The 15,964-nt window shown below is 40.8% G+C and overlaps 2 protein-coding genes across 2 annotated transcripts in view; one reads left to right on the top strand and one right to left on the bottom strand.

The window, feature by feature from the left end:
• mfap5 (microfibril associated protein 5) overlaps positions 1 to 1,331 on the bottom strand; it is a 3,869-nt gene extending 2,538 nt beyond the window's left edge. The window contains exons 1-3 of the mRNA XM_039620209.1: positions 1,221 to 1,331; positions 210 to 284; positions 66 to 98 (exon numbers count right to left, since the gene is read on the bottom strand). Of these exons, the coding sequence (XP_039476143.1) occupies positions 66 to 98; positions 210 to 252 (76 nt within the window). The 5' untranslated portion in view covers positions 253 to 284; positions 1,221 to 1,331. The remainder of the gene's footprint in view (positions 1 to 65; positions 99 to 209; positions 285 to 1,220) is intronic.
• The window catches only part of LOC116323856 (adaptin ear-binding coat-associated protein 1-like), a 27,148-nt gene extending 11,184 nt beyond the window's left edge, over positions 1 to 15,964 (top strand). The window contains exons 7-8 of the mRNA XM_039620205.1: positions 6,947 to 7,078; positions 15,810 to 15,964. Coding sequence (XP_039476139.1) covers positions 6,947 to 7,078; positions 15,810 to 15,850 — 173 coding nt within the window. The 3' untranslated portion in view covers positions 15,851 to 15,964. The remainder of the gene's footprint in view (positions 1 to 6,946; positions 7,079 to 15,809) is intronic.

Below are 15,964 nucleotides of genomic sequence, written 5' to 3'. Positions count from 1 at the left end.
TAAATGAGAAAAACTCACAGAGTAGCAGACGTCTGTCATCATTATCAGAAGTAAAAGGGCTTTACCAGTTGGCTGAGTTTGGGCTATAACCGTGAGTGCTGTGGAACAGAAACCGCATGAGGGGAGAGGTTTGCAGCATTAAAGCAAACACACAGCGACTCAACCATAATTAAACAAGATGATTTGTGTGTCCTGTTTGGTAACGTTACCCTGGAAACTGCAGAGGAGCAGGACCACTGGGAGGCTGCCCATTGCTTCAGCTTGTAAGGGGTGAACTTTACGAGCTGCAGGAAACCGAAGAGGAAAAGAGTTGGGATGATTTCACAGAGTGGAACTGCTCAATATCCTCACTATGATTTTTTTTTTTTTTTTTTTAACTGTTTATGTTTCCTTTAATCCTGTTGCATAAATGCTCCCAACATTCCAGCTCAGGGTAATGTTTTCCTTCGAGTTTCACTTCAGCTGAAAACACAGATGTGTAGCACAGTGCCGCACAAGAGCCCCTGATGTCATTTTTCCTACATTTATTTATTCTAGTATTTATTGGACTCCTTGTAAACAGATAAGTGATGCCTGATTTCCTTCCTCCTTTTCCCCCCCTTCCCTCTCTCATCTCCCGCCCTGCACCATTCCTCTCCTGATGTGTCACCGTAACTTTGGAGTCCAAGATGTGAGTTCTCAGTAAAGAATGTGTTTTTTTTGTGCCCTATTTGAGGACCCCTCCACCCCTCCTCTGTTACGCTCTCACATTCTTTCCCAGCTTTATTTTCAGAGAACATATTGCTGCTTTCCAACTGTACAATCATCGCCAGCCAATCTGAACTCGATGGTGGGGTTTTTTTTTTTCCACATCTTGTCCCTTCAGCAGCGATACATCCCAGAGTCACACATTTGCAATCACTCAGTTGAAAACACTGCATTTTTCTGCTTTAGCTGCTTGTATGTCTCTGTTGGCTCGTTTGTGAGAGTTTTTTCACTGTTTATGTCTGCTGAACTTCGCATGCAATCAACCCTTCACTCGGCTACAAAGCCTTTTTGACTAAGTTAGTTAACTAGTCAGGCATTCTCCTCCTAACTTGTGTTTACATCTAATCAGAAGGACGTATCACCCAGTTAATGTCTTTGGCTGTGAGTTATCCTGAGTCTGCGGATGTTCTTCTGTGTAATTCCTACAGAATGTGTAAAAATCAGGTGGAAAAAGAAACATAACTTGTACTCACAACTTTTGCTGTCGTCCACAACTGCTTTAGTTTTATGAATCTTTTGTCTTCTCTTCCTTTCCCCTCCTTCCCTCTCCTGCACCCTCCTTCTCCTCCTCTTCTTCCTCCTCCCCCTCCTCTTCCCCCTGTCCTCCTTCCCCTGGCACTTTTCATGCTTTTCGCTATTTTCCTGTCTCAATTTGATAAAACCTGCAATCTTCTGCCTTTGTTTTCATATCTGATGGTTAGTAACCAATTATATTGCTGTGATAACACACTATATTCACTTTGGCTCTGTAAAGGTAAACAGTCTGTTGGACTGCATCATTCTCAAAACTAAAGGTGGGTCTTTATGACTGGTCGGATGCAGAGTAAGTTCAGGAGGCCCCCTGTGATGGATAAGAACTAAAGCTGCCTGGACCTTTGCACAGTAGTGCATCTTTATATATTTTTGCTTCCCTGTGTTTCACTGTTTTATCACCATACATTAGCAATTATTCTTCTGTGAACAAAGGTAGATTGAGCACAGGAGTTACAGATGGCTCAATGACTCATTTTCTCTGTATTTCCTTAAATAAGCACACACAAAGATAAAAGAGATAGAAAAAGCTTTAATTTAATATTTACTCTTGTATTCCTGTGACAAATGAGAAGGCTGTAAACAGGAGCCTTTTATTTCCTGGTGTATGTTTGTAGTTATTTCACAAATTAACAGTCAAGAGTGAGCTCCAAATTTGACTTTTGCAATAGTTGGTACAGCCAGCAGATGGAGCAATGCACACGAGAAAGTGGGGCCTCCCATTAACAGACAATCGTCTTGACCCATGCTCAATCATCCAGGTGGTAAATGGTAAATGGACTGATTCTTATATAGCGCTTTTCTACTCAAAGCGCTGTATACAACATGCCACATTCACCCAATCACACCCATTCTCACAAGCACTGACCCTAAACTGAGTGCTTTTCTAACAACATACACACATTCACACTCCGATGGATGCATCGGAGAGCAACTTGGGGTTAGTTAATTTGCATATTAATGATCATGAAACATGTTCACCTGTTCGACTGCTTGTAACACAAATATCGAATTAGACAATCACATGACAGCGACTCAATGGATTTAGACATGATTAAGATGATGATTTAAGCGATTTTGAATGTGGCATGGTTGTTGGTGTCAGACAGGCTGGTCCCAGCAGAAAACTGCTGATCTGCTGGGATTTTCCCACAGAGACTTCTCTAAGGTTTACAGAGAATGGTCTTAAAAAGAGAGAAATTCAGATGGTAGGGTCAGATTTGGGATAAACAACATGAAGGCATGAATCCATCCTGTCTTATATCAATGGTATTAATAGTGTTGGAAATATTTTCTTGGTACACTGTGGGTTCCTTAGTACCAAGCACAAACACCACAGCCTAACTGAGTGTTCGGCTGTGAGTGACCACATCACAGAATGTCACAAAGCTCAGATCATTTCAAACCGTTGTTATTGAGGCAGTTCTGCATGCAAAAGGAGTTCCAACCCAATACTAGCAAGATGTAGAAAATTAAATTAAAATTAAAAATTAATTAAAGTTATATGAGAAATGGATCATGTTGTGACCTTTGTTTAATTTAATGCAATCGACCTTGTCTGTATTTACAGATTACACCGGTAAGAATTCATCATGAATGTCCTCAAGAAAATAACAACATGTAGCTCCAAAGACGGTTTCTGATCCCTGATAAGCCCAAAGTACTTCAACTCTGTCATCAGCTTACGCAGCTCGCTATTTGTTCTCTTTTGAAATACAGAGATGAATCACAATTGCTTGGAAGACCACAAATTAGACAGGGAGTGGGCATTTTTTTATTACTGTATATAAACTTGTCATCTGTGGACTACAGTTCATTACATACCTAAGCTATCATTCAGAGTTGTGTTATCCATGTAAGATGAAGGCCACTGTTCCTGACCCTTTGTCTCATTGTGTTGAAAGCTTTCTTTCATTGTGACCTTTATAGCAGCTTTGGTGAAACTTGACTCTTCTTTGGCTTCTACGAAGTTGACCAATATAAATATTGCTACGCATACTCCTGAAGCTACAAAGTCTCACTGGCTCTCACCCTGTGGTGGGCCAAGTCAGCTCAATAGGGACACACTCATCATCTCCCTTGACATATTGGGGCTACACGGACTCCAGGGTGAGCCTGCGTGATGGCCCTAACAAGGTCGACAGGGTGAGGCTGATGACAGCTTGACAGATAGAGGCAGTGTAAGCAAAAGAGACGAGGAGAGGAGCCAATAAGCACGATCAGTCCTGCGAAAGTATCCAACCGCCACTCGGTCCACACTTCTGTAGCAAGAGCTACAAAGTAAAGCTAAAATGAAGACAGAAAAGAGGATTAAAGGGGTCAGGTGCTGAGCAAGCCAAGAAGGACCAGCAATGGTTAAGGCAAAACATGCCTGACTGTAAACACATGATAAAAACTCTAGTTGTTTATTAGTTGTATGGCATTGCATGAGGCATGCCAGCAATGCAATGCATACCCTCTCACTCCTCTCTTTCACCCCAACATGCTTCGCCTTCACTCTTCGTCTCGCTTACAGTCTCTGGATTTCAACCAGCTGATAGATCTTTGTTTTTTTCTAGTACCGCTGTGCTTCCTGTGCACGAAAACCAGCAGCGCAGCACACTTAAGCACTTAGTTTTCTAAACTAGATCACTGATGGCTCACTGATGCTTCTCGCTGTTCAAAACTGATAATCTCAGGTTCTCCCAGTCAGCCAGAATCACCTCTGCCAGTCCTGTTTAAGTAATTAAACCTGCTGAGCAGTAAGAAGCTGCCAGGTGGGGGAAAAAGTTGCAGTGGAAATATTAGGCCATGATGGGGAGAGGGTTTGGCTTCCAAGTTGGGGTACATTTTGTTCATTTGGCTATATGAACGTTTTATTTGGTCAATTAATCTGGCTCTTATATCGGCGTCCATTTTTGCAGACCTCATTCTGGTGACAGGTGAAAACCTTTATCAGATATCTGTCTAAATATCTGTTACATAGTGTGGCGTTTTCAGGCTGGTTTTCTCTGTACCCTCTGTCTCACCTTTGTAAAAATGCACTTTTAAAAACACTATACTTCTTTCTGTCCTCTCAGAGTCAGAAAGAAGGCAAACGCTGTATAATGTAAAAGATGTAAAGTAAGCAGGTGGTTTGAAGGCAGTGAATGTGATGATGTAGACCTTCACAAAGTTAAAACTTTCCAGCTAAAGTGTGCTTCGTGCAACATTGGTAACACGCGATCTCAATCGCGCTGACATCTAAATACTAGCTTCTTTGGTTTCTGGACGAGGGAGTGTGTCTTTCAACTTGACAAATGTTGAAAGGTCTGTCATGACACGTGACTTGGAAGTACATACGTGAGTTAAAATAAACTGAGCAGCATCTCCAGCTCAGTTCAGCAGTTTAGCAGTAGTCCACATGTGTAGCTGTCCTTGTTTCTCCTGTTTTCATCATCCCTGCTATCTGTCCTTCTGGACCTCCAACAGATTTGCACCTCGATCAGCATCTTTGTGTTGGCACTTGATTGTCTCAGCAGTCCGCACCATGTGTTTCCATTTGTCAGGCTGTGGTCCTCCTTTAACGCCCAACCTGAGTGTTATATGAGCTTTGGTTCCCAGAAACCGGTGCATCCCAAAGGGCCATTGCTAAAGGAGATAACAAATGTTTTCACGTAAACATTTGGTATTGTGTGACACAGCTGATACGCGGCCGTGATCCGAGATTAAAAAAAGAAGTACGGAGAGTGAGGGAATGACAGCCGTGAAGTGTCAAGAAAACAGATCTGACTGTCACAGCAAAGATGAAAGGGAAAGACCAGGTCCAAGTGGCACAGGAGAAGAAAGGGAAAAGTAATCTGCACAAGGGCCAGAGATAAAACGAGATGAGGGTAAATGGGCAAGATGGGTCAAAGTGTTCCATCAGATTGTGCTGCTACAGGCCTGTGGACGCCAAGGCAGCCTGACTTTTGCATTTGGAGGGCTGTGGAGAGCAGATAGTCAGAGGGAGGTGATGATTTGCATGGTTTGTAAATAGATGGCCCAGAAGTCTATTTATAAATCCATCTGGAGTGGTCCTTAGCAGGGGTTAGGCCCCACCAGCATGCACACACTCACGCACTGCGCATTAGCAGCTCGCTACCAGCAGGGATCCGGTCCAAATTGAAACTGTGATATTGTGAAAAGTTTAAAAAGTGAATTTAAATGTCTCTGCTGCATTTGCTGCACATTAAATGGTCCTTGCACCATCTAATATCTAGCAGGGTGAGGACTGTGCTGTGTTTTTCTTATATACTACTGGACAGTTAACATCACAGCATGACTGAGTGGCGGCAAATGTGAACAAAGGCGCCATCAGCAATCCCGTGAAATCCATTTTGGAGGGTTCTGTATGCAGGCTTGCAGGTGATCTTTCAACAAGTAATTATTATCTGTGACAGATACAGGACAGCTCTCTCCTGAATCCATATTGAGGCCAACTAGCCACTTGCAGATTTCCCACGAGGTGTGTTTCATTGTCAATACATCACCTACAGTGGGCATCACTGAAAACAGCACGAAGGGTTTATTTTAGCCCTAAAATCCTTTTCTCTCCTAGTATAGGTGCCATGCCTGTGATTTTCATCACTCCAGCACGAAAGAAGATCATGCTGGTATCACTGTCAGACTGTATTGTTAGTCCAATTTTAGATGTGCTCCTGCTGTTCTGCTGCACCTGTTGCTTCAACACCACATCCAAGATGTCATAATTTCCATAGGTGTGCTTGTCTACGTGCTGTATGCAATGCTGTCTAAACAGAATAAAGTCTAGGGTGCTTTGTAGTGTCTTCAAATTTAGCTTTTTGCAGTATCTGAACCATCATCATCTGCAAATCCTCTTTATTATCAGCCTGACTGCTCTGCTTTGCTACTTATATAACACATGCAACACCACTGATTTATTTTGCGTAAACCAAAATTCCAACGCAAGTCTTTAATAGCGTTATAATACAGCTTTTTGTTCAGACATCACACTTTTCTTGTATTATTTTCATGCAAACACAAATATTTACAAATGTTCACAAACAGAAATATGTACAATGAAGTTGCACTTTGAGTAGTAAGGGTACTTATAAAAATATGAAAACACTGAAACAGTTTCATAAAGACAAAGTTTATCTCTCCCCTCTTCCTTCCCTGAGCAGCTCTTCTTCTACCCCTCCCCTCTCCCTCATTTTTCTGGCTTCCTTCTCCGCCTCCTCTGCTTTCCTCTTCTCCTCTCTCTCCGTCTCCATCAGCCACGGCCCTCCCAAATAGCTCAGGATCTCCTCTGGACTCCCTCTGTGCTTGGGCTCAGGGTGGAGTAGCTCCTTCAACAGAGTCATCACTAATGGGCTGAGGCCCTCAAACTGTGAAGGAGGAGGATTGTCTCTTTGTTTTCTCTCCATAATAATGTAATCATCAGCGTCCTCCTCACCCCTCCACTCTCCATCTCGCATTTTCTCGTCACGTTCGGCCTCACGGTCAAACCACTCCTTATATTTTCGATAGCCACGGTCATCATGAGTGCTCTCTTCCCAGGGGAAGCAGCCAGTTAGCAGGCAGTAGACGAGCACACCGAGAGCCCAGCTATCAATGCAGGGCTCTACTGATATCCAGATGTCTTCTACCTCTTCTTCGGTTCCTTCATTCTGCCTTCTCTCCATCTCCTTCTCGGCCTCCTTGGCAGGTTCCACCTCGGGCGTGCAGAAGGGCGACTCGTACCAGACAGCTCGAACGGTGGTGCCGATGGCCCGGGCGAGGCCAAAGTCCCCGAGTTTGACCCAGCGACAGGAGCTGTCACAGAGGAAGATGTTCTCAGGTTTGATGTCACGGTGCACAAAGCCCAGAGAGTGGAGGTGTGTAACTGCACCGCTCAGCTGGGACATCACCCTCTGCACGCAGTCTTCATTCACCCCGGCCTGAAACAGACAGACAGTATGATTGAGTGGTGGCCCAATATTAGACAGTTATTATTATTTTTTATATAATATTTTATAAAACAATTAGGCCAAGTGGAGTCTGATGGGAGGACTGTGTTACTGGCACTAAGACAACAAAATCTGCGTCACTAAACTGGTTGGTGACGCATTTGGAAATCCCTGTTTAACTTCATGTACTCTCTCTTCATTGAGTGAGAGCGGGTTGTCCTTATTCTTATCAGTGCTTCATTGTGTTATTGGCAGAGACACAAACAGGGAAGTAGGTGAGCTGGAAGCTGTTATCAAGCATGTCTTATGTTTAAACTTTTAGAAATGAGCGCTCAACAAGTACAAACTCCCAAAAGAATAAAGGAAAATTTGTGGAATAATATGCCAATCTTTATGAATACAGTTAAACACTGTGCATGCTGCTGCACATCTTGTGATGTGATGCAGTTTGTGTGGCTGAGATGAATGTTAAGGTTTAGCTATAGACTCCTGCAGTGATTCATCACACCTGGTCACTGTTCACCTTCAGGGTTTTTGTTAAAGTATTGAATACTGAAGTGTTTTTTAGCTGATATGTCATAGTCTAAGAAGGAGAAGAAACTGAATTCAAGGTAGGTGATGTGAGTGAGGACATGCAGTTATATTATACAGTAATATATGGAGATTACAGCAGGAACACTTAAACAACAATACTGTAATTCTGTTCAAAGTAATAAACTGCGTAGGTTGTAATAGCTGCACTGTAAAGGTAAATCCTTGCAAATATAGCTGCCAGTACTGCCAGGTTATGGTTAATAAGTAAAAGTCTCTGTAAGCTGAACATGCATCCAGGCACGATAAGCTTTGCAGACTGCTGATGATTCAGATTTATCTCTCATGGGAACGCCAGTATAAAGTTTTATTATCTGGATGATTTTTTTTAGCAAGCAGTGTTTTAAAATAAAATGACTGGAATATTTGGATTCTGGGGTTTATGAAGCAAAAACATATCAGCTTGTATTAAGTTTTGCTGCTGTATATGTTTTCTGTTGTATTAGTAGGGCGTACATATAATTTCTTTCATGCCACACGTCAGCCAAACTGACCTCGGATACTATTACACTGTAGAGGTCACCGTATAGACCGGCTTGCTGGGCGAACACATAGTAGGATGGCGTGGAGAAGAAGATGCCCAGGGCTCGTGTCAGAGACGGATGGGTGCAGTAAGATAGGGACAGATTGTATTCACGCAGGAAAGAGGTGAGCGAGGTAGACTGACGAGGGAAGAACTTCAGAGCCATAGGAGTTCCTGATGAGAGTAAACCAAGATGAGATCTAATTAGCTTTAAAGTTCTCTTATAAACAATCTCGCCACCTGTGGCATGTGAGTGTTGTCCATCACCGACACTGTGAACAAATATAACTTCCCCTTTGGGGAGACCATGTTTCACGGCTACACCCCAGTTGCAGCAACTTTATCCGAGAGAATGTAAGAAAGCTCTTCATTAGAGCAACAGAATACTGTCAAAAGAAGGATCTGTTCTCACGTTACTGCAGAGCTGACCCCACAAAAAACATGTAGTTTCTTTACAAGAGAGAAAACTGAGTCTGAGGTGCTCAGTGACACTTTTGCAAATACTTCAGATAGGCAGCGAGTTTAAACGTGGAAAAATGTTTAGTTAAAGAAGCTCCCGCTGAACTGAGTCTTGCACTGACCTCTCTTTCTGTGCACAGCCAGCATGACTTTCCCATAGGATCCTTCTCCCAGGAGCTTCACCATCCGAAAGTGTTCAGAAACTTTCAGATTGGGCATGGATTGCGCCGACAGGAAACATAGCTCGTCGAGTTCCTGAGCTGCTGCAGCCTGGGAACATATGAAAGCGCACACACATAAATCCAAATTGATGAAATAAGAGCTGCAGCTTGAGCGGCATGTGTTGATGTTATTGATAGATAGCTTCAGAGAATGAAGTCTGAATCTAACGAGGGTGCACGTTCACATGTGTTCCCTGAACCTGGGGCATGACAAGACCTCAAGACTCTAAACCACACACATTACATTAGCTGCAATAGTAAAAATCGTTTTTCTCATTCTATGCAAGTTTATTGGCTTACTATTTAAGTTTAAGATGTTTGTGCCATCCCAGCAAACATTTGGCAGAAAATACTGGAACATAATGGGGTATATAGACACTCCAGACATCAGGATGTCTTATCAGGATGATCAGAACATTTGGTGATTTAGTGTTCATCCCTATTGTTATTCGTTGCTTCATGAAGTCTCACCCATGATGATTTACTTTGAAGTGGATCCCCCACCACGTAGCCCATAACACCAGGGCGGGTGTGAACAACTAAGACAAGAGCTTAACGCAAAAGATAAAGAGACTCCAGAAGGATAACATATTTTTATTCTTGACCTTCCACATGTTGCATAACTGTGATGTCCCTGCAAACACCTAGTAGTATTTGCTGTGCTGGTACCAACAATATTTCTGGTTTGAATTAATATAATAAGCCTGATTACTGTTACAGAAAAACATTTCCAATCACTTACAAACTTACAATCATTCCAAATGGTTGGGAAATTGATTAATTTCAGCTATGAGTCATTTTTAAGGAAACTGATAGACTTGATGTGCAGCCAATACTGAAAACAACAAACTGAAGGTTTTGACCAGCCTGAGAGCATTACGTTGTGCAGATCAGCTGTATTTTAAACAGACTAATGATGGCCCGTTTGAGGATTGATACTGCACAGATTAATGCTGCAGGTGCAACAACAGACTCCGCTCTGCAGCAACTAAAACATTTTATATCACAAAGAGGATCAAACGTGACATTTCAGACCGCTTCCACATGCATGAAAGCAAAATTTTGAAATGTTTTTAAGCACATTTCCATGAGTTTAAGCCTCAGTGGGATTTCGTTCCCGGAGCTGTTAACACGAGTTGAAGTTATCGCATTGTCAGATTCTTTTGGTGCTCCTCATTCCACGCATGCTCAAGTGAAAATGACTATCATTTATTCTATCTAGGTCACAGTTTAGCTGAGTGATTTAGTGACTCCTACACATTAATCACACAGAAGCATCTAAAACACTGGTTGCGTGCTGATATTTGCCATGTCCTAAGACAGTAAGGTGATTATTAATTAAAACCCTAATAGTTAATGGCTTTTGGCACAAAGCAGTAAGTGTTATAATGTTTTATGTAACTCATCACTAACTAATTTGAAGTCCATTAGAAGTGTCAAGCATCGGGAGTTGAAACACCACTTAACGATACAGTCTGAAGCCAAAGAGAAATGCTGTAGTAAAAAGTCATCAGTGTATTCATGCAGCGTCTGCATGCCATCCCATCAGCTAGAGGCAAATCATTAAGGCATTACAGAAAACCTCCAAACTGTCTGCACATGCACGTTATAACTGTTTTCTTGATAGTAGTTTTTCCTGCACTCACATGTTGACATTATGAGTTTGATTAAAGTCACAAATATGTCTCTGAAAACTAGATGTAAAGGTTTGGATGGACAGGAATAATGTGCAATACTTACTGTCATTTTCTGCTCAGTTGGATGATCTCTACTCAGTTTTCTCTGCTCTTTTCACCATCTAATCAAAGACTCTTTGAAAACTTGACAGGCTCCTGTTAGGGAGCTTCTGTTCAGGGCTGCAGATCTACTGAATGTTCGCAGCTAGACTGATAATCAAAGTGGATATTTTTGCCTTTGCTCCCTTGTTCCATGCAGTAGCACAGCTGACTTTATAAAGGAGGCTTATAGATGTTTACTGGAGACCAGGATATTGGCTGTGTGTTTCTCCCCATGAGACACATGCTTAACTCCCTCCCTCTCTTTTCCTACTCTTGTGCCAAGACTCCCGCTCTCTCCGCCTCTGGCCTGTTATGCTGGCAAATACGCACGAACCAGCTACAAGGCATTTCAAACCTCCTACTCCCCGTGCGTCCCTCTCTACTGCACAGCACTGCTAATATCCCACCTCTTCCAATCTGTCAGTCAGCCTGACCACATTAACCCATCGCTCTCCTGCCTCCCCTCTCCTCAGCTGTCATTCACCTTGTACCCCCTCGTTTTCCTTCCATGTCTCTTTCTCACCCTCTCAGCCTGTCTGAGTCAGTGAATTCCCCACACAGTATAGGATTCCTCTTTTAATCAACAGGTATGCTGGAATGATTGGAATAGGCCAACAAGCTGTATCCATGATCCCTGAATCTTACTGGGATTACAGCGTATAGTTACAGAGCATTTTATTGTTAAATATTGATGTTCTCTCTTCCTTATCCGTGATATCTGCCACTTTCTGATGGAGGCACTTAAAATCGATCAAAATCAAAATGTACTAAAATATAATCATCACATCAATAAATGGAGGTTTTCATCAGTCATCATAATTCCTCTTCTTGTCACACAACACTATCTGACTTACTCTCTTTTCAAGCACATATTAATCATCAGACTCATATTAATAACATCTGAAATCTTACTTTAAAAGAAAGACATAAAACTTAATTCTGTACTTGATCTAAATGCCAGCTTTATTTCCTACTTAACACCAGCTGTAGGTCAGGCCTTTCCTCCCATAGCTTCAACACCCTCCCCCTCTTTCTGTCTGCTCAGATAGATTTCCCCTGGTACTACATACTATAGACATATTCTTGCCACTGGATTGTTGGCTGTGCATTATGTAACACAAACACTGGCTGCTATCACAACAGGCCAGTCCCTTCTCAGGTTACTAACACCACTGCTTGTGCTCAGCTGGTCATCACCGACGGGCTGCATGTTTGTGCCTGTACCACAAGGCTCTTTGGCCTCTGCTGTGACAACCAACTTCCCCACTCCACCAACAAAACTCTTACTGCTGTCATTTTGATGCCAAGAGGCAGTCGGTTTCATTCACAAATACTGTGTGTAAAGCGTGCATGTAAAAAATGCAAACAGATTGCCCACTTGGTTGCTAATGATGTTTCACACAAACTTTCACCTTTGCTTTACTGGCACATTACATAATATACAGTAGATGGATATATATACACAATGTGGACCCCATTTGTCCAGGTTCCATGTTCTTCGAGGGAATGGTCTCTGCTTATTATACCTGAACCCTTGACCTCCTGCAGTGCTGGAGTTATGCTCTGGTTGGGATCTTTTCTGGCACGGGTTAGTCTTCTTATCTCCCAGAGGAATGGGTCAGTGCAAATTAGTACAAATAGTCCAGCGTCACCTTCATCCTGCGATGACACATTTCCATGCTAATGAAAGCAGTCTCTTTCAGGATGTCACTGCCCTTATCCACTGGGGTTTGATAAGTATGATAATGATGGTAATCACATCATCCTAACCAAATCATTTATATCAGGCTTCAGAAACAGACATGCACAGTCACCTCACAAAACAGCCTGACTTTCTTGTGCATTTTGAAATAAAAGAATCCTGTTACAACTTGGTATGTTTGTGTTTCCTTATTATTTAATTTTTTCATCTATGGGTAGGACATTTTGTCCTTATTTTCTGTTTCACTGATGAAAGTTCATATTAAACATGGCTAAATTTTTTTTTTTTTTTAAAAACAGGTCAGTGTGTGTTAAAGTGATCTATAAGAGCCAAAAGTTGCTCTACAGGCTTAGGTTATGACATTTTTTTTCTATTGCTGTGATGTCACAGGGATGTCTTAATATGGGCATGGGACTGTTGTGCAAGCCAGACAAAAAAAGATTAGTTTAACAACGAGCTAAAGCTGCTTGTTTCAGCCAGCGGATGAAAATGAGGTGTTTCACGAAGACTGAGTAGAACCATGCAAAACCATGCAAAGCTACTCTGATACAGTCTAAACATAGACAAAATAAATAAAACTGAAAGTAGGCAAACACAACTGATTATATCCATCACACAGTTCTTGTTGATGATAATGTAAAAAATATTACTAGGCATTCCACTTATGAGACAAATGGAGCAATATTTGATGGGTTTATCTCAGTAACACGGCCTTCTCATGACAAGAAGGTCCTGTGTTTGAGCCTCGAGCCTCCAGCTAACAGAGACAGGGTTTTTTATCTGGAGTTTGCATGTTCTCCCTCTGTACGTTTCTCCCACAGTCCAAAGACATGTTAGCAAGCATGCCAAGTTAACTGATGATTCTAAATTGGCCATAGATGTCAATGTGAGTGTGAATGGTTGTGTCTCTCTTTCTCTGTCTCTAACCTCGCTCTAGTTCATAATAAAATGAAAGTGCCTAAAAAACGGATTGCTTCAGTTAGTCTTGAGTTGATGCAGAATCTTTCAGTCAGTTTCTCTTGGGGCAAAGTAATAGTTAGGTACTGAGCAGCCGATAAGCAATGTATTACAGGTTCAGTTTTCAAAGAAACTGATTTTCCATCAACTCACTCATTGGCAAAACAGGAATGAATAAATAAATACATAAATAAATGGAAGCAACTGCATTTACTGAATAGCCGGGAGCTCAAAAGAGGCCAACAAAACAAACTTATACAGACTAATACAAAAGGCAATTTCAGCATGATGATAAATTATTAATTCAAGTGATTGTGACAAAAGGACTTGATACGTACACAATGTTCCAGGGTTTAGCCTACAAACAAATACCTACTCAGAAAAAAATGTGTTTTTAGTAATACATAAATAACTAGACATAAAATGAACAGACACTGATCTGAGAGTTCATTTGTCAGACAAGAATCCACAGTGATGAATGTTATTTACATCCAGAAAGTGACAGCACAGGCTTTCAAAAGAGCATCTCGTGAGAGCTTTGGTGTTAGTTTGTTTGATTCCTCCTCTTCAAAAGCCTCTCCTCAGGCTGAGTCCAGTTCTTTCAAAACAAAGTAACGATTCTCTCCTGACACGGCTTGGGGGAGTGGGCACAGAGGATATACTAAATAAAGTTTCAGCGTGACATAATAGTGGAACGACACCTGTCAGAATAATTTATACTTGTTATAATCACCGGCATTTTGCTTGTCCTTATAAGATTAGTGTTTCCAAAGCAGAGTAACATTACATTACAGTCATATAGTTTGCTTGAGTCACGCTGCAATGTTTTCTTCAATCCCCTCCTCCCCAGAGAGAAGGGAAAGATAAAGGGATAAAGAGATGAAGGATTAAAGGGGAACTTGTAACACACATGCATGCCAGCTGTTGTTCTGATCCAGGAGGCTTGCGGGGTATTTTTCATGGTCCCAGGGAAGGCAAAGCTGGTCTGGTGTCACACCAGATAGTTCAAGGATGCCTCTCTGTGGACGGTGAGGGTCATTGCATTTTTGGGGAGAAATTGTTGCTGCGTGTTAAATCTTAAGATTTACCACAGATTTACCACCAAACCTATGGTGTGACTTTCAGTTTTCATTCATTAAGAAGTGAAATACTTCCTGCTCAAATATGTCTCAATGTTTTCCGTATCATCAGCGTGCGTATGGGTCTTCACACTCTGACAAGAAGGCTTGTATTCAGTTAAACAACATCAAAACAGAGTCTTAGTAATTTTACTTAAATGATGCACTGTAAAATAAATAATTTGTTCCTTTCCTGATTTTTTTTTCTGCATATTTTTTTAATACACCATAAAATCGAATTAGTTTCCAGAACTTAAAAAAATTAAAAAAAAAAAAAAAAAAAAAAAAATTAGTAAAGCATACTTAAGATAACTAAGTTAGGCCAACTTATTCATTGTGGGTACACAGTACTAAAAATAACTTGATTTTTCTGAGTAAGCAATACTAACTGTTTATCCACTGGCAAACATTTCAAGTTCAACTAAATTAAAAAACAATTTGTGGTAACTTACCATTTTTCATTTTGCATACATAAAAATTAAGTGCAACTAAATCAAATAATGTTTTACCAACCTGGAGCTTAAGAGATTTCTAATACAGTGTTTATATTAAGTGTTGTTGTATGTAAGTACAATTAAAAACACTTCTTGTAATGCAGTTAAATCAGCTCAACTTTTATTTTTAAATACAAAGAAAAGTATATCAGCCAACATGCTGGACACTGTTCTGCTGAACAACAAACAAGTATTCTGCAACCATGTAGCTTCTGTTATTTAATAATATTTTAAATATTATCAAATTGAAATTTTATATTTGTTTGTTACACAATTTAAAACTTGAATAATCTTACAATAAAACAAAGTCTCAGATTTAATTATTCTGAAACTAAGCTTAGGCTTCCCATAACTTTGTACTGTAAGTAACTTTACTGATATAATCAGTTTAACAGTATTTATTGTTATTGTTCTGTATAGTTTTTTTTTTTATTTCATATTCTGTATATTTTTCATATTTATATCCTGTTCATAGCCTGGACATAGCTTGTACTCACTACAGACTGTACATACTTATAGTTATAGCATATTCATAACATACCTTCATACCGTGTACATTATAACATACCATAATAGACCCATTTCTGTAATATACTTACATATCTATATTATTGCTAATATATATTGTAATATATCTATATTATGGCTAAAGCACTTCTGGATGGATGCAAACTGCATTTCGTTGCCTTGTACCTGTGACATGTGCAATGACAATAAAGTTGAATTCTATTCTATTCTATTCTATATTGTAATATTTCTAATGATTGCTTGTTTCTCAGTCCAGGCATTCTCATTCCTGCCGCTTCACACTCAGCTGTGAACTGCTCCATTGCCAGCCGGAGACCACCACTTGACGGCTAACCAAGACCAATAGGACTCCTCCTTCAGCTTGATGGCTTAACACTACAAAACAGGCACCAACCATCTTGCTGTG

This window comes from Oreochromis aureus, linkage group 11 (genome assembly GCF_013358895.1).
Source record: "Oreochromis aureus strain Israel breed Guangdong linkage group 11, ZZ_aureus, whole genome shotgun sequence".
NCBI lineage: Eukaryota > Metazoa > Chordata > Actinopteri > Cichliformes > Cichlidae > Oreochromis > Oreochromis aureus.
This window is presented reverse-complemented; position numbering and strand designations above follow the sequence as displayed.